We start from the raw sequence: 22,883 nt of genomic DNA on the forward strand, positions 1-22,883 counted from the left end.
AGAAAACCTGTTACCTTCAATTTTTTATGAGGTTTAGGGTGGTTACTATTGAACATGCTCTGCCCCTTATTTAAATCTCTTGGGGATATAGTTAGATGGACCTCATAAGTCGTTTCACTGTGTACAAAATTCAAATCTTTGCTCACGACAATATGGCTGTGAAAAGTCGCTGCCCAGACGGTCAGTCTTTCGTTAATCGTCTAGAACCTGACTAGTGTGTACGCATTAATCGTCCAAGCGATTGGACCTTTGGTCGAAGGTAAAGTCATTTTAGATAACACGTTGGTCGGAAAATTCTTCAGTGTGTACCTAGCCTAATAAAAGCATAATGCACAAAAAGTACATGGGGAAAATATTGTATAGTACACAAAATATTATATGTATGGCTAGAACACAAGACAGATCATCATAATCATCAACATTAAGTTATATAGTGCCAGCTAATTCAGTAGCGCTTTAGATTTCATTTACATTTACCGATTTTATCAGCGCATGTAGCGATGAAGCCCTAATACTTTTCTCTGTACTTTTAACATTGTTGGTACTCTAATATTGTAGTGTGTCAGTCTATTTATATAAAGTGTTACCTCCTTATCAGAATCTGTGATCAAGGTTAAATACTTGCCACAATTGTTCAAAGAAAAGTATACACAAGGACACCACTCAGTCACAGAATAAGTGCTCTCTGCAATTTAAGTTTCTTTGTAAGTACATTTTGATGTTTGTAGGTGACTGACATTAATATTTTATACAGTACATGTTCAACATTCAAACTAATTGAATTTAGAGGGATTATTACATATTGTGATTTTGCAGATGTATATTTATAATGCTAAAACAAAGCTACAAAAATGCACAGTCTGCAGCACAAATACTGTTTTGCAATGTCATGCACTTTTGCCCTATTTATACACGGAAACTCACAGTTTAATGCATCAGGATGCAAAGGAAGAAAAGTTTACCCATTTTGATTGGAGCAGCTAGACAGATTGGGGTCTTAAATACTGAATGCAAGCTAGCTGCTTGAATACACTTTGTATTGTTCACACACACAAAAACAGCATTTTGTGGTTTGTATCTGAATTATTTAAAAGAGCTTCAAGCAACGGAGAGCGCTCTTGGAGGCATTCCTGGTAAAGGAGGGGGCGCAAAACCTTGTCTACCTCCCCAAGATGACCTGATTTTACATGTGAGCAGATACTTTCAGTGAATTGCCTTTTCAACTTTACCAATTGCACTTCATACTATAAGTATGATATAGTTGCAAATCTAATTATAAATTACAAATTAAAAATATTCTTAGCTTAACTTATTTAAGTAACTTATGAGTTTATTAGGTAACAACTGAAAAGTTGTCAGGGGATGGTCCAAAAGTGATAGTAGGCAGGATTTATATGCAACATTTTTACATTGGCTGACATGCACATTTTCATTTTGTCAGCATGTGGATGGTTCCTACAAACAGATAGTAAGCATGCATTTACTGTATGTATGCACAAGAGGGGCAAAAAAGCACAAGTGGGCAACACTAAACATGCTGCAGCCCCACTTATTTTTCAGTTGATACATTGTATTTATTTGTATTTTACTAAAACATGGCAATATGAATGAATGTGAAATTGATCATTTAAAGCAACAAGTAGCTGAATATTAATTTTCCAGGATACACTTTTTTCACTATGCCACAGACGGTGGATCCCAAGCTTTCAGACAACCATAATACATATGTCCCAATTTTCAAAGCAGACAAATGTACAGTGTTAAACAAGGCATGCAGGGTCCACTAGTAAATTAAGTTACAATGGCCCATATTAGAGTGGAAAATAAGATATTTTAAGTAGCACACATATTTATATAATAAAAACACTATAATTTATTACATTGATTTAATAGATTCATGATTTTGTGAATGTCACATGGTAATAAAGTAGGTGTTATAATGATTTATTTGTATTAAACATGCTACACTTAGAGTTAGGTCTCACTGGAGGCATGTCTGATGACTTTAAAGGCCAGTCCATGTTTGTTCAAGCATCTATACACTTGCAAAGCTAAGTAGGTATATATGATATGGTATATGTGATACTTTTCTTAGTTTTCAATCTAAAATATATTTTACCATGATTTCCTATTATTTCTTAACCCATTAATATTCTCTCATCTTACCATCTATACCGCTTTACTCACTTTTCTTCATCCCGTCCAACTTATGCATTGTAAACTGTAAGAAAAGTCTCCGCCATACAGAAGAAGTATGCCTTGGCTGCGTCTTAATTGCTGTTTTGCTAAGGTTTGCTCATTTGGACTACATAGAATGAATAGTTTGCTACAAGAGATATAGGGTCCATAACCTGCCCATGTGTGTAAGCAGTTGTGAATTGCGGTGTTTATTTTTCTCCTTTATTTCCTTGTGACCTCTTCTGAAGTGTTAAAGGTAATAGCATAGAAGCTATTGTGCCACATGTAAACAAAAATATATTCACATAACTGCCCCTGGGACAGGGAGTGTGACTAAGCAACCTGTCCCTGTAAGTCTCCGTCTTTCTGAGAATGACACAAACATGCAAGTGGGTAAGCATATGTCAGTTCTGTCACCTACAAAGTGCTAGACAATAAACAAAGTAGTATAGTTTCAAAAATGTCAGTTGGTGAAAGGTAGCGTAAAACAGCAGAAGCAATTACTATTTATTTTATATTTGGTTTTCATTAAAAACTATATAAAATTCATGCAAAAAAAAAAAACATTTACATTGGAAAAGATCATTTATTCACTGCAAAAACTGTGCATGTTTGGCTGCCAAGCCATTAAACTGAGCATGCCCACTTTCTGATTTGGGAAGTTTTTCCAGTGGATTGCAGAAAGCAAAAAAATCACTTCAAAGTCCTGCCATAAATAATTACAACTTTAGCTTTCTTTTTTTACATTTCTCTTAAAATACTGCTTGTTCTGTCACTATTCAACTGTCACATTTGTATATTTTAATATATTTAATGCATTGGGAATTGTGCACATAACATATAAAGTACACCTGGTTAGTACACCAAACCTCTGCACCATTGAGTATATTTAAAAAACTTCAGCATATTTCGCATAAGGAAAGTGGCTTTCCTTGATTCCCCCAAATCATTCCTAGTTCTTCCAGGATTTATCTGTATACATTTTAGCCAATAAATTTATTTTAATCCATATTTTGCTGTACCTTACACATTTAGTTCCTCATTTATGGACCTATTTATTAAAAATCAGCGATAACATTGTTTTTTTTTGGACTCTTACCGAAGCAATAGAAAATCTGTTATCGCCACAATTTACCCGCTGGTAATCGTACCACCATTCCGACACCGAGGAGTCCTCCACTTAATATCCGAATCCGTTAAAGCGTACCCAACCCAATTTACCAACAAAATATTTATAAAACTCTGCGGCCTCGGCGATACTGGCCAGGAGCAGTAAGGTTCAGGCTTTCAGCTACATGAAATAAAAACAATAGTTAAAAACAATAGATAAAAATATTTATTTATAAAACTAAATGTTTTAAAACTATTGCCTACTGAATAAAAATGCTTTATTCAGGAGGTCTGAATGTGGGAGACAAGGAGATCAAACTGGCATTATTTGCAGACGATGTGCTCGCAGTTATCACAAATCCAGTGGTTTCCCTCCCAAATTTGATGACCGGATTTAACATGTGTGGCAACTTGTCCAACTTCAAAATAAACTTCTCAAAATTAGTTTCCCTCCCAGAACATTTAGTGAGTTCCCTAAGGGATCCTTCCCCTTTAAAAGGCATTCAACCTATATTCGGTACCTGGGGATATCCTCGTCACCTTCAAACTACTTGATTTGAACTATTCCCTCCTCCTAACTAAAAATGTGGAGAATTGCAGTCTTGGTCTACCCTTAAACTCTCCTGGTTGGGGAAAGTGAGTGTCATTAAAATGAACATCCTCCCCAAGATATTATATGTTCTCCAGTCTGTGCCAATCATTTTTGTAGAATTACAACGAATGATTAGGAATTTTGTCTGGAGGGGTCGTCGGCCAAGGTTCAAAAATGATACTCTATATAGACGTATACAGATGTAGACACCAAGGAGGTTTATAGTTACTCCTTTTCTGGTGCTATTACCAAGAATTTATGCTCACTAGAATTCTGAAGTGGACGTGGTTAGTGGGGAACAAATAGTGGATTTTCATAGAGGGTCATGGATTGTCAACCCCATTGAACTTACCCAAATTAACCCACCCCACTATAGGCCCCACATTAGTTTGCTGGAAGAGTAGAAGAACAAGTCAAAATATTTCCACAATCATCTATCCCTTTACCTCTTTTTTGGGTAATGCAGAAATTCCACCTGGACACCAGTCCAGTGCTTGGACATCAAGAGGTATTCTACGTTTAGGCCATCTAAAAGTAATATCCGAGAGTTCCGCGATTTCCAATCAGAAGTCTCTCTTCCCACAAATGAACACTGGAGATATTTACAACTCCATTCTTTGATATCCAAACAGGGTACCCTGTCTAAGGTCAGTAGACCACTCACACCTTTTCAGACTCTCACTAATACACCCAAACATACTATTTATGAAAAATACTTATCGAGAATAAATTTACCATTAGGCCCCATTTCAAAGAAATTTGGGAGTAAGTTCTCAAGGATATCATTGGGCCAATTCAGTGGCCGAAAGTTTTCATGGCTACTCACGCATGCTCACAAAATACCATTATTGTCGAAACCCGATATAAAATCATGACTTGATGGTGCAGATGTCCTGAATTGTTAAACAAAGTTTCAGCAGCAGTATCCCCCCTCTGCTGGAGATGTAATTCTCATGTGGGATCTCAACTCCATATTTGGTGGGCCTGTCCCAAGATCTCCCCATATTGGATCAACATAATACATTTTTTCAAAATTGATCACGGGTGCGGATGTGCCAACTGACCCTGGTTTTTGGCTCTTGTCTTTATTCAACATCTCCATCTCTTCATACAAAAAATTGCTCCTTAAACATCTAAACAATGCAGCTAAATCTCTCATTCCAACTCACTGGAGATCCCCTTCACATCTAATGATTGCTGAGTGGTTTACACGCATTGATTTGTCTACTAGTAGAGTCACCCGGTGTTGTGTAGGTCTGATTTGTAATGTGTAGCAGTTTTTATATATTAGCAAATTATTTGGTAAATAGACTAAAAATGCTATTTAGAGAATAAGATTTGCTGCTTTGTCGCACTGTCGTTATGTTGTGTTTTGCGAGGTTCCCTTCCAGCAGTTGTTTACAACCCAAAAATTATGTTTTCAATATTTGTCACTCTGTCGCATTATAGTTATGTGGTCTAATAGGTCACTTTTTTCATACTAAGTTAAGCTGGGTACACACTACACGTTTTCGTCCAATAATCGGCTCAATCAGCCGACATACGACCGCTCATCAAAAGTCGGGTCAATCGTCCATTTGGGCAGACTTTCGACCATTGTGTCACTGCACACACTGACCCGATGGTCGAAAGTCTGCCCAAATGGACGATTGTCGCCTCATTTGGTTGGTCGTACAGTTTAATATTTTCGTTCCAATCTTGTTTCAGATGTGTAGTGTGTATAAACTAAATGTTTACCATTTAACTTCTATATCTGTAATTTATATTCAATGACATAAATACTCTCATTTTCTCACCTTTCACACTGCTCGAGATCAGTTTATATTTTGGTCCCTGTGGCGAAATCGCAATAATAGCGGGCTTAACCTCCATACATTCTGGAAAACAGGCGCCATTTTGGTTATTATAACGGTACAGGTATGTGCCCAAAGTATTTAGTTGTCTACACATGTTCACTGAAATACCTTCATGTAGAACTTCTTTAGTATATTTTTCTTTTTCAATTTTTTCTTGTTTGCTAACAGGTGTAACATTAGTGGTATCAGTGGTATCTAAACAGGCCTTCTCACCGTTAATTCTTCGTTCTGACATAAAAAAATTAGGTTACAAATAAGTTTACATTGCTTTATGTGACACTAGAATGAAATAAAGTCCTTCTAACAGGTACACTACACGTGCTACTGACCTTTTTTAATGTCGTTATCGTCCTGGTCCAGTACTTTGACCATCATCTCCACCTCTCTTGGGCTCATTGGATTTGCTCTTCTTGAGTATCTCCACCCCCCACCTTAACTTTTCCAACATTTTTTGGCCCTTCCAGCACCATCTGTCTCCGTCTCCATAGCTGCAACCCCCACTGACACCTTCTCCTCACCCGCGACCCCCACTGACACCTTCTCCTCAACCTTAACACCCACTGACACTTGCTCACTCGCCATCTTCTGACACTCCTCGGCGCCAAACAGGTTCCTGTCATTTTATACACTCAGACATGGGCGTTCGTTTCTGCTGTGGACCAATGTACGCCGAGAATAGAGCATTCCATTACATACGAAGGGATTTTATTATTAGGGAATATTCACTGCATTGCACTTTAGCAGTTTAATGGTTTTCTAAATTTTATGTATGTTACTAAACTTCTATTTTATAGGAATAAATGAATAGACAGTGTTGCCTTCTCTTTTTATGCAGCTTTGGGTGTTTACTATAGCGAAAGCTCTGCCCCTTTATGCTAATGTATTTGGTATCTCATTACATTTCCCGCAAATGTGGCTGCAGTGTGTACGAAACTAAAATAATTGCTCACGACAACATGGCTGTAAAAAGTCGCTAAAGGGACGTCCGCTCTTCCCTTTATCGTCCTAAACAAGGCTAGTGTGTATGCAGTTCATGGACCGAGTGATCGGACCATCGATCGCATGTAAAATTGCTCGGCATAAAAAGTTGGTCGAAATTTCTGTAGTGTGTACACAGCTTAACTATGAAAGATTTGGCAGCTTTACCTTCAGAAGATATTTGCCAACAAACAAACTTTGTTTATATGTATATATGGATGGAAGATCTAACCCTTTTGTATGGTAACTGGACCTCTGAGTTCACAGCCACCTGGTTTAGTTGGCTGGACTTGAAAGAGACTGTCGATTGCTGAACAAGATTGCTGCTCTCCCTCACAGCAGACTGATAGTGCTTCCCCAGTGACGACCTGTTACTGATCCTTTTAGTTGATTATTGTATGAGTTATCCACCAATGCATGCTCCATAGCCTGCAATCCTACCTTCTTCGTATACTGGATATTCCACCCATCACTTCCCACGAACCTATACCCCACCACACACACACTGTCTCTTGTCTGGACGACCTTTCCCCAGTATTTATGCATGTTACTCTGTTTGCAGAAAAATATAATTTTATGTTGCTGACTTAACATGTTGATTTACTGAGAATTGTAATTGTTGACTAATATGCAACATATAAATAAAAAATACGTAAAGAAAAATAAAATGTTTTATTCAAATAATAAAGCTCTTTTCTGTTCATTTTGTTTCTGTTATTGACATCCTGACCTGAGCAGTGCTATTGCAGTGGTAACCCCATGACATATAGGGCAGATAGTGGGCTCTTCACAGAACAGGTATGGGTCAGGACTAGAAAGGGGAGGAGCCAGTACTGTAAAGGAAAGTAGTCAGGACTAGAGAGGGGATGAGTCATAATTAGCCATTAAACCACCCTCCACCACCCAAAAATAAAACTATAGATCCGCCCCTTGTGCTAGTAGGATTGTTGACAGGGGTTTTGAAATCTCCTAGAATAAGAGGTCAATGGAAAGGCAGTCAGAATGCCAGGTGGCAGTGTTGTCAAGGAATTGGGAGACGGAGGTAAAGTGGAGAGGAGTGGATGGAATGGATTTCCAAGAAGGAGGGTTCTAATAAGAAGGTGCAGCTGTAGGACAGCAGGAAGCCTACTCCACCACCTTATCAGTCGAGGAGTGTGGATGAAGGAGAGACCCCCATAGGACAGAACAGCAGATGCCTCTCTGCCATCTCCTGGATGTCCCGACGTTTCCTTAAACTTAACATAGCCATAAACTGAACTCATAATCTTTCCTCCCTCATGAGTCTCTCTCCTTTCCCACTTCTCCAGCACTGCCTGAGCGTCATTCTTGTATTCTCCGTCTCTCAACCCCCACATCCAATTAATTGCCCAATCCTGACACTTTCAACTCCGTAACAGACCCTTATTCTCCCACGATACCATCAAAATTCTAATCCATTCACTTCTTATCTTGATTACTGCAACCTTCTCCTCACCAGCCTCTCCAGGTCCCATGTCGCTCCTATTCAATCTATACTTATCGCTGTAGTGAGCTTGATCTTCCTTTTTCTCCACTTCTGCCTCCCCTCTCTGTCTAAACTTACACTGGCTCCCTTTCCCCTCCAGTAACTTCTTCAAACTTCTCACCCACACCTACAAAGCCCTCTCCAACAACACTGCTTCCTGTATCTCCAATCTCACCTCCACCCATTCCGATTAGCCTACAACCGTCGCATCACTGGAATGAACTCTCTCATTCTAATAGGCTTTACCCTAGCCTGCAAAGCTTTAAGTGCTCCTTTAAAACCTACCTGTTCATTAAAGCCTACCATTCCACATCCCTGCCCTCTTTTTCACCCCTCTTGTGTGCCTTTCACCTATACATAGTATGCCTCGCTCTTTTATCCTTCCCTCCTCAAGTCTACCATTTGTTTCAACCCTACCCATTTGATAACTAGACACCCTCACACTGACTCACCCTGATGTCTGCCCCTCTCCTCTAGATTGTAAGCTTTTGCGAGCAGGGTCCTCTTCCCTCCTGTCCTCCTCCTTTTGTTACCTATGACTTCTTCACGTCAGCTATGTTTTGCACCTCCTCCCTGGGCTCTCTGCCTTTGGTCTCCACATCTCCAGTCTTCTATCTGTGGCTCTGATTCTGTTTGCTGTGCCCACGCTCATGGGCACAGGCTTCAGCTTGTGCTGAATCATTCCCCCACCTCTACTTCTTATATCTTCTAGTTATAGTATGCTGCTGTAGCCATGTGCACCTCATTGCTAAATTTGGCTACTCATAGCGGTGTTGTGATGTGTATTGCTATATTGTATTGTCTTGTCATGCTATTAACTGCTTTTCTGTATGCTCCCTGTAAAGCAGGGAGGACCCTCTGTGGTGCCCAATAAATAATAATAACAATAATAATAATAATAAACTGGAGAAGCTGTGTCAGAAGGGAAACCAAGTTTCAATAATGGCAAAAGACTAAAGAATTAGAGAGGAATAGGTTGTGGGTGGATGTAAGTTTGTTGAGGTGGATATAGCGTTTCAGAGTGCGCAGAAAAATGGAAGACAGGGAAATGTAGAGGATAGAATGAGATTGGAAGGTTTGGGGGTACATTGTAGGTGGGGAATTTTGGGGTGGAAGAGGAAAATGAGTGGTTAAACTAATTTGCCAAAACTAGAAATGGCCTTCAATAAAAATACAATATTTGCACAAATATCCTTTTGAAGAACAGTGATTTGTTGTTTTTCTCTCCAGTAAGACCAAATTGTGCACAGATAATTAGCGCATCCTCCTCCCTAGCAGGGTGTCGCCAGGTGGTGAAGTGAAGACTGCAGCTGTATGGGCTGACAAAAGGGGCAGAATTGATTGACAGCTTAGTGGGAAGGGCACCTAGAGAAAGCACTGCTGGGAATTGTTTACGTTTGTGTAGAGAATGGCCTTGCATATTAAAATAACTAGTAAAATGTGGATTAACCCACATCTGCCTGCCTTCTGGTTAAAGAAGCTGCTAGCAACTATTCTAATAATTTTTAGCACCGATAACTAGTGCATCATACCCCTGTGCAGACATATTACCAAATTACAGTACATGAGATCAGTAAAACAATACCGGACCACACTGTTGCTGTGTATGTGACCACACATTATGAGAACACTATTGCTCTGTACAGAGTGGTTTCTGTATCAGTCCCGGCGTGTGGCGCCACTCTTCTCCGTTGTTATTCTGTGAATCCCCAGGCGACAGACACTCACCCAGCATTATGTCCCAGCAGCGAGTGTGAAATGAGGCTGGGGGCAAAGCTTGTGACGTAAGGCGGCCGTGTGGCAGTGCACTAAGAGTGGCAGCAGGGGGCGGTGTGCGAGTGTCTGCGCTCTCCTGTCCTCCCCCGGTAGCTCCTCCTCCTCCCGGCTCCCATCACAATGACGATGTCCCGGGGCTCGCTGAACTGGCATTAGATGGCAGACACAGGGGCTGAGACGCAGGACGAGTGAATATCCTCAGCCCCGACCATCAGGCAGCCAGGGCAGCAGGATGCAGGATGAAAGCTCGGTGCGGGTTGCTCTCCGGTAGGTGGGGGACAGGGGCTGGGGCCGGGTCTGTTCTCAGGAGTTGTCGCCTGTCCCTGTCCTCTCTTCTGCTCAATGGGGCTGGGCGATCACTGAGGCGAAGCCGTCTTTGTGCACCTGTGCTGGTCAGACTGGAGCTTGTCCCCGGGGACACGTTGTCCCAGTTGCAGGGACTGACTTTCCCATCTTTACCTACAGTGTGTGTGCAACCATCACCACTGAGATCCATTCACTGGCAGTATCTTGTGTCCAGTCACCTGAGCAGGCCTGACATGTCTCCATATCGGGGGAGGGGGCTGGGGGTAATGCCAGGATATGGCCCCTCTGTGCAGAGCACCTGTCAGGGCCTAAACTGAGTAAATATTGAACATTTAAGATCCCTCGACCTTCACCTGTTATGTTGACCTCTTAGTTACACCTGTCTGTGGCAGATTGCTGTTTGACCTGCCAAGCTTAGGGGTACAGCAATATGTGCAAGTTTAGGTGTTTACATAGTGTGCCATTAACCCATACATTTGTTTTGGGTTTAGCAAGATTTGTTTTTGTATAGATCGTCACTGATTGTGTTGTCAGGGGATTAGGTAAACTGGTTTCAAAAAGTTGACTGACTACAAAGTAGTTAAGTCTATCTCTGATGACATTGGTACTGCAAAATTTAACATTGTTACTTTTTTAAAATATTTGCAAAAATCTAAGTGATGTCATTTAATCTTTTTATTAGTTTGACCTTTAACGTGATATGTGCAGTACAAAGCATCTTTTACAGGGCAAATGACCGTTTGTACTTGTTAATGGGTTTATGTAATGAGTGATCAGACAAACACTTTGTATTAAACACTTTAGTATCTGCGTTCCAGTTTATATTGTTTCTGATTGTCTTCTAATTTTTTTAAAAACACATTTTCCAGCCAAATCTTCCATATTATGTTGTGCAGAGCAAACAGTTTAATGGAAGTGCATACTTAAAGCAGGTGACGTGACAGCTTAATAGTCTTAAAATCATGCCTCAGAATTTCACATTGTAAGGGTGGGTGAATGTCTTCAATAAAATTACCATAATGTCCTGGATGTTATATTAGTGGATGAGAAGTGATGTGCTTGTATATCTGTGTGAATCTGGCAGCTATTGGCTTCAGTTGTTTTAGAACAGAGGCTGAACGTTGTTGCACACACACAATTCTTCAAAGCTTGAATGCCTGTGGTTGAAAATGCTTCAGTTAGGGTATGTGTAGATTCACCAGAGGCTTACAGGTTTGCAGTTAAAATGCATTTCATGGAACAAAGTGACAGTGCAAATTGATCATTTTAAGTCCGTAATGAACAACCTGATACATTTCGGGGGCCACGTGGTGCAGCCTCTAACCTTCAGAAGGGCCACAAAATACTCTTAACCTTAGTTATTGGTTTAGATAACACATTTAGTAAAAAAAAAAAAAAAAAAAAAAAAGAGAGAAACCTATCTGTAACATTGCAGACGTTTTAAACAAGCTTTACAGGCTATAACAAATCTGACAATAGAGCAGGATGGAGCTGGGGCTACAGATGGAGGATTGGAGGGGACATCTATTGTGTCACTGGTTTAAGTTCTATGCATGTATTTGCCATTCATAGCATAACTATTGCTATTGATCTATACAGTGCCAGGAGCTCAGTACTCAAGGAAACAAATCAAGTATACATTAATACCAAAATATTAATTGTGACAGAGTGGGGGAGAGGCCCCTGATCACTAGAGTTCAACTTATAATATCCCAAAACATTTCTAAAAGTTTTTGTACTAAGACATTATTTTTAGTACTTGAAATAGTATACACTGCATTTTGAAAGCTTTTTTTTTTTTTTTTCTTGTATGCTTTACTGTGTGCACTTCCTGAGCGGCTTCCTGTGGTTTGTAAAATAGTATACTTTTGTAGGTTGCTCAAGATCGAAGGCATTTCCAAAAAAAGGTTATGCCTGAAATACAAAACAGCATTGTAACTTTAAATATCCTCCAACTCCACCCAATGAGCATAATGTTTCCATGGAAATTTCATTATGGTAATTGAAATGTAATAACACCAATGCTGTTGAATAATTTAAATAGGAAAATAGGGAAGTCTAGTCACTTTCAATTCATTGTTATAGTTCCAGTAAGGTATTTGCTTTTAGGTAAAGTAGTTGGTTTATTGTAGCATCTTTCTATGTTAAAACATCATTGCATGCAACGTTTTCATAAAAGATTTTGCGTATATTACTATCTCAACTTTCTATAATTTTTGATGCTATGGATAAGGAAAGTTAAGTTTTATTATTCAGAAAATATGCATAGTAACCTGTCTTGTATGTTCAAATGTGAAAGTTGAAATTTTTCTTTTATTTCATGGAGTGATTGTTTTATGAAATGTAGCCTTTTGTACCATTCTCGTAATGTATGTCATTATGTCGGCTATCATCACACGTACCATATGCAATAGTGCTTCAATCTACAGGACTGTGTGAGTTAAATTATTAATGTATTCTGAGAACAAAAAACATTGCTGTCTTCGCTTTTCTGGAAAATTGCATCGTCACTGCAGACTGCGCTGAAAAATTGATGAGTATTTTGAATGATAAAGCATAGTGTCATCGGGCCTCATCCTGCTCTGGAAATACTTGTACATGTGTGCAGGTTCTAAAATTCTGTTCATGTCATATTAATGTGATATGCAATATATGTAACACTTTGTTTTGTTCCTGATAGTCATCAACATATTTAGTTATTTCTGACTTATTTGCTTTATACTTCCTAGGAAAGGGATACGTTGTTTTCAAACTCTTGTAGCATTGTAAACATTTGCATATTTTTTCCCATCTGTTGTCAAACAATCACAATGTAACTGTATAGGTCAGATGTCTATACTGTAATGGGATTGTGCTGCAGTTTACCGTCATTTCAAGATAAACAATTGTAATAGCCCATCCCAATCATCGTGTCATGTTGTGCCTGTCAATATAATTGTGTCAGATCGCATACTTCACACAGGAAATTACTGCCACAGTGTTTTTGGAGCTGTGCTTACAGCAACTTTGATCAGACAAAACAAAATTGAAGCAACAGACTTTTCTCAGCCTCACTGGTTACTGAATTATGTAGATGCTGTGCAGTAATGCTCACACTTCTGTCCCCTCAGGGACTTTCACAATGTTGAGGGGTATGTCAAAACTGCAAAGAGGTTCCTCTTTCCTTGTAGTAAATTCTATATATCTTACATTTTTAAGCGTGTTGACATTTTATTGCAAAACCCTTAAATGAGTTCCATCTCCCAATAAGGCCTTTGGACAATAAAATGTTGTGCACTCCTACTGTATTACCACCTGCCTCTTAGTGAGCTTTTTTTTTACTGTAATTTAACAACTTCAGCAATTGAATTTTAGTTGCAGCTGCACGTCTACACATTTGTATCAAGTTGGATGTATGAAGTTGCTTTCGTATAGTGGTGTAGTTGACATTAAATCCTAAATACATGGCTTTTTCTTTTGTCCGTTTTTGTTTTTTTCAGCCATATATTTATATTATATGGAGTTGTTTATTTGCATTGCTTTTGTATGACCTGTTTCCACATAGGGATCAGTGATCTCTGTCTGCAGCATTTTGATATTGACAGGAAAGCATCACCTGTTAAACCTCAAATTATCCATTTAGGACTATTTGAACTTTGAGGCCATAAGAGAGAACAATAACTTTAACTTCATAGCAATTGAAAGGCTAACATGACCATTTTCAAAACTGTGATATAGTATTACATAGCCTAAATAAGGATGCTCATTCCACCTTTACCTCTCAAAACACAAGTACAGTCTAAAGCTGGGTACACACTACAGAAATTTCGACCAACTTTTTATGCCGAGCGATTTTACATGCGATCGATGTTCCGATCGCTCGGTCCATGGACTGCATACACACTAGCCTTGTTTAGGACGATAAAGGGAAGAGTGGACATCCCTTTAGCGACTTTTTACAGCCATGTTGTCGTGAGCAATGACTAATTTCGTACTCACTGTTGTGGATCGGTCGGAAGTTTATACACACTACACAGCGGAAACGAGATTGGAACGAAAATATTAAACGGTACGACCAACCAAATGAGGGGAGAATCGTCCATTTGGGCAGACTTTCGACCATCGTGTCACTGCACACACTGACCCGACTTTTGAACGAGCGGTCGTATGTCGGCTGTTTGAGCCGATTATTGGACGAAAACAATGTAGTGTGTACCCAGCTTAAGTTATCTTCTAGTTTTTGCTGGTCATTCTTTAACATCCAGAAGCTCTTTAGAGCAGCACTACCTTTCTTTGCAGCTCATCATCCCGGCGTCAAACTTCCAGTGCAATGTCTAGCTGCGCTGATAGCTGCAGCCTTCACCTGACATTTATTGAATTAAGACACTTTGTGCAAAAAATGATTCATGCTGATAGTTTGTATTTCCTGACATAGTGGGGGGTTGCACTGTTAATATGGTGCGCTACGCCGTCTCCCATCTCTCCCATCTTGGTAGTGGTGTCCCCTGTGGTCTATTGAAGACAGGAAGTGGGGCAACCTCCAGCCATCCGCATTGCTCTACTGAGCATGCACAGAGAGCAAGTTTGGCTCTAAGCAGGTTCTTCCAGTGACAGTTGAACTGAAAAGAAGTGATATAATTGAAGCTACATCCTTTTGTGTAAAGTTACTTATATATAGATATATAAAGTGACCGGAGGCACAAAAATATATATGAGCAACCTGTTCTCTAATGTTGCACACAATATAAGCCTATTATCATCTGCATATATTAATGTACTATAATAATGTTAAGTACACGAACTGCATAAGTTTGTCATACTGCCTGTCTGTTGCAAGTGTGTGTGTGTGTGTGTGTGTGTGTGTATGTATGTATATATATATATATATATATATATATATATCTTACAGCAAGTTCTGAAATAAAACCAACAAATTGGTTAAGTCTAAAAGCTTCTTGTGTTTAACATCTATCACCAACGCTGCTGACACATGTATAAATGTACAAGTGCCCTGATAATGTGCTTCTGCCAATAGCACTTCTATACTGCTAGGATAGCTTATATGTGAATTATAAATTAATTTAAAGCATATTGGTGTATAAAAGGCTGTGTTTTACTGAGTTAAAAATATTTATTAAAAAACTGACATGTTTATTCTTGACTAAATATGTCTATACGCAGCAGATTACCATTTTGGGAAGGAGGTGCTTCTCTAACAGAGTAGACAGAGTGACTGACAGACTTGCTCTTTAGAAATACTCTATGCAGAATAGTGAATTCATGCACAGATCCAGTGATGTCATAGGTCCAATGTTTTTTTTTTTTTTTATTATCTTATATCCAGTCACATTAGGTCACTATAATATGTGAGGGAGGCTTCAGCTTTCTCTAATTGGAACTTTATATTTACACTTCACATTTTAACACATCTGCAGTAGAACATCCAGATAATACGAATCAGTATATGTTATCTGGTTTATATATATAAAATTTAAATTTTGCAGATATGTAGTTTTTCTTTTTAAATAGGTGATGGGTCCTCTTTTTTTTAAAAAATACAGACTGTTTACAGGACAAAGTTCTGGAGGAATCCCCAGTAGGTTGGGGGTTAGCATTCCAAATGGCCCAACTTGTATGCTAAACAGTGCCACAGCCAACCTGGGTACATGAATCACCACTCTAGCCTTGTGACAAGCAATCTACTGTGTTCTTAAGGAGGAACAGTAATTTAGTTAAAAATTGTGAGGATGTTATAATATAAATGCTGGAAGATACTGTATATTTATATAACATGCAATTTGTGGCCTGCTCTGTTTTAACCATAGATTCATGGAGACTACTTCATATAACGCACACACCCACGGGGCCATACATGTCTCTTTTGTCAGTCATAGTTTGTGTTTTTTTTGTGATGTTTGGCAATATTAAAATTAAGTTGTGTGAGTCTTCATTGATGTTGATTTTCAATCAATATGCATCTGCTGCTCATCCCTCTAACACCCATGTATTAACATGCTGTGACAGGTTCCTGTTCATTCTCTGAACTGATATCTGTGCAGACTTCAACTCCTTCTAAAACCTGAAATTGGGCGTATTCTAGTATTTCAAGCCATTTGTCTGCTGCTAAGCTCTTAAGTCCATAGTCATGTGTGTGCATGTTTGAGTAGTAGGAGGGTCTTTGCATGAACTTGTTATACACCTGTTTCACTAAAATAATATGAGACTGAGAACTCTGACATCTGTAAATAGTTACTTTCCACTTAGCAAGAAATTAATGCTTTAGGCTTTAGAAGTACTGTGGAGCATGTAACGTAGTCCAGCTAAGAAAGCTTACACTGGGAATGTTTTCTTAAATGACTGACTACATGCCATAAAATGGGCTACTTACTCCAAGAGGGCAACGTGATCTACATGTTAAAGCTGAATTAAGGGCAAATGGTTGAAATACTATGAATTAGATTGTGATATGAGTAAGGGGAAACCGTTCTAAATCCTGCCCTCAAGTGTAGTACACTCTCTTGCCTGTGTTTTGGAAGATATTAGAGCATGCTACAGACTTTTTTTTTATAATATGTGCAGTTTAAAATGCTTGCAAAGGACTCTGACAGCACTGACTGTCAATTGTATCTGACTGATCGCATGATATTTTTGACCATTGATTGCATGAGAGTGATCGCAGGTCAGAATCCTGATGGCAAATTAATAAACTGTGGGATGTACTTTCTTAGAGATCTGTCAACATCCAGAGAGTAGAAAGGTAAACAAATTAGTTATTTCCAGAGTAAACCACTTTTTTGGAGAAACCTAAGAATGTATAGCAGTCATTAGTTTAAAGCCCACTAAAAAAAATACATCTGTTGATATGAACAGTATTTCTGTCATGTGAATGTCAGGAACTAAAGGTGTAGAGTTGAAAGGTATAAGATAAAAGATGTTGTGACGGGATGGACCGCCTATGCCACCCTGTCTGTTGTTGCTGGGAACTGGCTGGGCTTATTTTTCCACCGTTCCCTTTCGTTTATCCCAAATGCGCCCTCTAACCGCAGTAGGAGGAGCTTACAAATACTGCCACCTCTGGGCTCCTTACTGGCATCCAGTACCAGGTTTCTTCTGGGTAACTAGTGTGCCCTGTTACTGGTATACTTGGGCTGGTATTCCTGACCTCTACCTATGAATCAGTGTTGCTGTAGATAGATCCCCCCTGACCTGTCACACTGGCCAGAGTTGCTGGGTAGCGGGCAGTGCGGTAGTACCGAAAAGCTGGGTCCAAATCTCAGAACAGCTGGGAACAGATTAGAGTTGGGTCTAATCTGTAAGTTGCAGGGATAGATACCGAAGTGGAAGTTGCTCAATCAATTTATAGGCTCATAGCAGGTACTGGAAAGGGTGGGGTTATCCTAAAAGGAACAAACACAGAGAAAAATCCCTGCACACTGCTATAGCCAGCAAAGGATTTGACATTTCTACTGTAAATAAAAATGCAAAAGTCTCAGTTGCACACATTTTCAAATGTATGGTAAAGCCACTCGCCACCCCACGGTGCTTTTGCTAATAGGGTGATCCTACCTCTAAACAGTGAGAGTCCCATATATTTGGGCCATATATATATATATATATATATATATATATATATATATATATATATATATATATATATATATATATATATATATATATATATATATAATGTGTGTGTTTTTAAATTGAGAGCTAACTTACCAAGAGGTACCTCAGAAGCCTCCAAATAGCAATACAGTGCCAGCACTCCCCCCCCTCATCTACTGACGCCAACATGCCTCTCAGGGTTACAGGGATAGAGAAGTTTCCAAGCAGGTCTTTGAAGCAAGTGATGTTTATTTGCTCACCCTGGTTGAAGGTACCAGTGAGCAGGTCAGATGAAATAAGAAGAACAATTTTCAATACAAGACAGTGCTTTTTATACAGTTTTGGACTTGGTCTCACAGGGTAAGTCAGCCCCCTGAGCTCTGAGCTGTTTTTAGAATCAGGATGCAATTTGTTTATCCAAACATGGATTTACATGCAATGCAAAGCTAACAATATTTACACTTAGCTGTGATATCCTAAAACTTGCTGTGATTTCCTCCATTTGTTTTAGACACAGGAAATCTAGTAGCAAGTCTAATTAAACCTTCCTGTGCTTTCGGGTGCTGGACCCTCACGCATTAAGAGGTTTAATTAACATGAGCTTAACATGGGTCCTTTCTTCAGCCAGTTGCAGAATACACATTCCCAAGAAAGTTACAAAACCCCAAACAAGTAATTTCCTTACCAAAATACTTCCTCAACAAAGGCTTATTGCATCAGGTATATATATCTCATAAATAATGCATTTCCTCTAGTAAAGTTAAAACAAAAAAAACTAATTTATTCCCCTGGTCTTAGAAATAAAGATATTTCCTTTACCAAAATACACACAATATCAAAAATAAGTACATTTGAAATTATATAAATAAGCACTCTGCGCTATTTCCTTTAAATTAGTTTATACCACAAGTTATTTATAAGTGATCCAGTCACAGATGTATTTGTGAGAGACCTCACATTGTGTATTTATGTATATATCTTTTAATTTTACTTGCTTGTAATTCTGTCTTAGCATTTGTTTATATTCTGTGCTGTAATGGTCAGCATTGATATTGTGCAATGGGACATTGAGTGATATTAGTGAAGCAGCCTTCTGACAGATTTGTCTGTGTGTGTGTGTGTATAATAAATATATATATATATATATATATATATATATAATCATCATTTATTTATTTATATAGCGCCACTAATTCCACTGCGATGTACAGAAAACTCACTCACATCAGTCCCTGCCCCATTGGAGCTTACATATTAAATTCCCCAATATAGACACACACAGGCAGACAGAGAGAGACTAGGGTCAATGTTGATAGCAGACGTTTAACCTACCAGTATGTTTTTGGATTGTGGGAGGAAACAGGAGCACCCGGAGGAAACCCACGCAAACACGGGGAGAACATATAAACTCCACACAGATAAGGCCATGGTCGGGAATCGAACCTATGACCCCAGTGCTGTGAGGCTGAAGTGCTAACCACTAGGCCACTGTGCTGCCCATATATATATATATATATATATATATATATATATATATATATATATATATATTTGTATATTTATAATTCCTTTATTATTTTCCGTATTTTTAGTTAGTGCAAGCTTTTCAAGCGGATTAACTGTTCCAATTACCAGTTTATTTGTCAATTTTCTAGAAAGTTTGCTCTATTGCTCAACTAATAAGATTAAGTAAAGTGTGCTATATTTTATCTATACAAAGAAGGTTTATTTTCTCTTATCTTCTGATGACGGACACTGTATTATTCATCATATACATTACTGTTTCTGGCTCCCCTTTGAATGTCATCTGTATTTTTATATTTATATGGCTGGAAATAAGTTATATTAATATAGCACATAGATAGACATTTATGTAAGTTGTGGTAGGCTAAACTTTTGCTACGGAGGTTTCAGAAATGATGCAGTTGAAACATTGACTCTTCTGTTTTGTTTTTTTTTTGTTTTGTTTTTTTTTAATTTCCTTTTTTAGGATGAATTTGAATAGGTGTGAGTTTGTGGTGGTAGTGACATTACATACATAAAACTAAGTTACAGCTGTGCAGTATATAAGTGTAAGATCTGCTGGAGCTGACAATGCCAGAGCAGTTTTTCAATCCTAACACAAGTCTGTTGCATATTTATTACGGTTTTATTCTTAAACACACATTTCTGCAATATATGAGCAGCTTTGAGTTCTCAGAAAATCCTTCATAAACTGTTCACTTCCCATTCCCATATTTCTGTGAAAGTCCAGCTTGCATCTTTAGTTTCTTGGATCACTAATTAAACTGCCCTGTTCGTAGAAATGTACAGTATGTGACAGCAGATCTTCCTTAAAGAATAAATCAATGCATCACTAGGCATGAAGTGCATGTGACCGAACTATTACTGCAATTGTTAAGGTTGGTATGTGGATAGTCAATGTGTCAGGTTTTCTATTTGCTAGTCAATAATTGGGTATTGTGATTATTAATCACATCATTTTGATGTAGCAACATGATATTGTTGCGCTTATCAGGTTATGAAAAGCAGACTATTTTGTTTGCCAACCTTTTTTCTTTTATTTAGTTTGTAATGTTGTCATATACAGTGCTGTGATTTGCAATGTTTTACTATATATTATTTTTTTTTATTTGATGGTAGAATTTCAGACATGTACATAATAAAAAGCGTTTGTAACCATAAGGATAAATGGCGTTTTAAGGTTGAAACCAACAACACAAAGGGCAGTATAAATCAATTCCACATCACATCAACTGGTAGAGGAGGCGTCGTCTTTCGAAGGCAAACAGCAAATTATGGCCTGGAGAATGTGGAGCACCGAGAGACCGAGGTCCTTATAGTGATTAATTATTGAGAGAAAATGGGTGGATCTAGTAAGAATATTCTAGTCTCATACCAGAGTGTCTGGCGAAAACACTCTCGCAGCTGCTCTCTCATAGGGACAGGCAAAGTGTATGTAAAACTCTCCCATGTCTCAAAAAACCTGCCTGTGAGTTTTTTCTTTTTTTTTTTTTTTGAAGGGAGGTCTCCAGTCAGTCTGTCCTCATGACAAAGAATAGTATTTCCTTAAAAAGATCAAGTGTGTGAGGGGAGCCCTGGATCCACACGTGGAGAAAGCAATAGTTTTTTTACTGCCCCTGGCAGTCCGTGTATTTGGCAACAGGTTGCCCAATATAGGCCATTCAGGCGTTAACGGAAGATAGTTCACTAGTTCCACCATAGCAAAGCTCTACACAAGTATTCAGAAGCCCTGAATAATAATAATATAAATTGCTCACAGTAATTCATACAAATAAAAATTGGGATTGGTTTCTAAAATAAAGCAAACTTTAATACACATCACCATAATAGATATACATAAGATCATAATACAATTCAATATAAAAACCTATTCTAAATGCCTTAAGCCAAAGTTCCTTGATATTTATCCCCCTGCTTAGGATATGAGTTGTATATCCAAACATAGACTGCCTTGATACCTCAAGTCCAATAGATTCTCTTCAGGAGTCCTCCATTGTCTTATTTAGAGAACCACATATTCCCAAAATAGTGACACTTTAATGGAGATCCGATCCCGGTTAGTCTCTGAGAATAAGCCACAGGTTAAGGAAGTACTTCAGTTCAAGTTTCAAACATCCGATAAAATCACTCACCTAAGTAGTAGGTTTTATATCGGCATCCTAGTTTCCGACAAAAGTATTTATCTTCCCGTTATCGATTCAGTTTGTACCTTCTGGAGGGATTAAGAGTCCAAGGCTGTGTGAGACGCCGTGGACCCTGCCGCATTTATGTTGTTCAGATTCTCACTCTACCAGCTGTTACCTTCTGGTCCATATGTCCGTAAACTTGAAAACATGTATATTTAGTTTCTGATTAAAGGTTCCTAGCTCTGCAGGGAATTATTGGGAGCCAGTGTGCTGTGAAAGATTTGTTAGCTGGCATGTTTCATCCTGAGGTGCCAGGACTTTCTCAAAGAAAGAAAGTGCGAAAGAGGCAGTTCGCAATGTGTTCATCTGATTTTGTGAGATGTAGGGGCAGTGTCTGTAAAGGATATAAAAAGTTTGGGAAGGACACCATCTTCAGGAGGTTCGCCCTACCCAAATAGGAAATAATAAGATGTTCCCACCCCTTTACCTCTGTCCGTATATTCTTGATGATCTGACCTGTATTGAGTTTTTATAACGTGGCTAGGTTGCAATTTTTTTCTAATTTTTAATATGTAAAATATATTTACTGGTAATGTGCCTCTTTATGTGTAGTTACCTTAATCCATTTTTGGTTTATTCAGATATTGGCTATCACTTTGGTTTATGAGAGGCATCCATCCCCCTATACAGGGCTGCCAAGAGGAATTCAGGGCCCGGGTACAACAAATTAATGGGGCCCCCCCTCATAGTTGAGTAAGCCCTAAAAAAAAATTCCGCCGCCCTACGGCGGCGCAAAAAGATTAACAGTTGTGGTTGTACATTCAGGGGCGTGGCTAGCCTAACGCCAGCGCAATTTTTTTTGGGGGGTGTGTGGTCATACATTTGGGGCGTGGCTAGTACATCAAAATCACTAGGTCCTGAATTCACCAGAGCGTCACATATGTCCCAGCACTCCTGACTTTTAAGACATCTAGCACCACAGTGTAGTATACAAAGAATGCAGTGTGTACACAAAGAGTTCAGTCTTGGCCTGCACCTTACATTGGGCACGACACTCACCAAAAATTGCCATTGCCCCTACTAGAATCACAACATTTCACACACTCTGCTGCTCTCTTCTACCTGTTCTTCTCACTTTCTCCACCTGTGGCTGCTGGTTTCTTTAGTTGTGGCTTGTCCGGATCCTGGAATGTTGGAGGACCTATTTGGGGAAAAAAATGGCTACATTTAGAAAATTACAGCCAGCCCCGGCGTTAAATCAATAGCACCCACGATTAATAATTAGGCCTTCCTCCAGCCCCAACATTAAAATAATAGTATTCACATTTATTAAATAAAGCTATTTCCCT

The 22,883-nt window shown here is 38.8% G+C and overlaps 1 protein-coding gene and 1 long non-coding RNA gene across 7 annotated transcripts in view; one reads left to right on the forward strand and one right to left on the reverse strand.

The window, feature by feature from the left end:
• Positions 1–5,634: 5,634 nt before the first annotated feature.
• Positions 5,635–6,394, reverse strand: LOC142150021 (uncharacterized). Its single transcript, XR_012690975.1, has 3 exons — positions 6,274–6,394; positions 6,066–6,243; positions 5,635–5,964 (listed from the first exon to the last, which is right to left on the reverse strand). It is a non-coding gene; the product is annotated as an uncharacterized LOC142150021 (long non-coding RNA).
• Positions 6,395–10,090: 3,696 nt separating this feature from the next.
• Positions 10,091–22,883, forward strand: part of KIF21A (kinesin family member 21A) — a 122,456-nt gene continuing 109,663 nt past the window's right edge. For all 6 annotated transcript variants that reach the window (XM_075208835.1, XM_075208838.1, XM_075208840.1 and 3 more), the window contains exon 1: positions 10,091–10,261. In XM_075208835.1, the coding sequence (XP_075064936.1) occupies positions 10,227–10,261 (35 nt within the window). In that variant the 5' untranslated portion in view covers positions 10,091–10,226. The remainder of the gene's footprint in view (positions 10,262–22,883) is intronic.

This window comes from Mixophyes fleayi, chromosome 4, assembly GCF_038048845.1.
Source record: "Mixophyes fleayi isolate aMixFle1 chromosome 4, aMixFle1.hap1, whole genome shotgun sequence".
NCBI lineage: Eukaryota > Metazoa > Chordata > Amphibia > Anura > Limnodynastidae > Mixophyes > Mixophyes fleayi.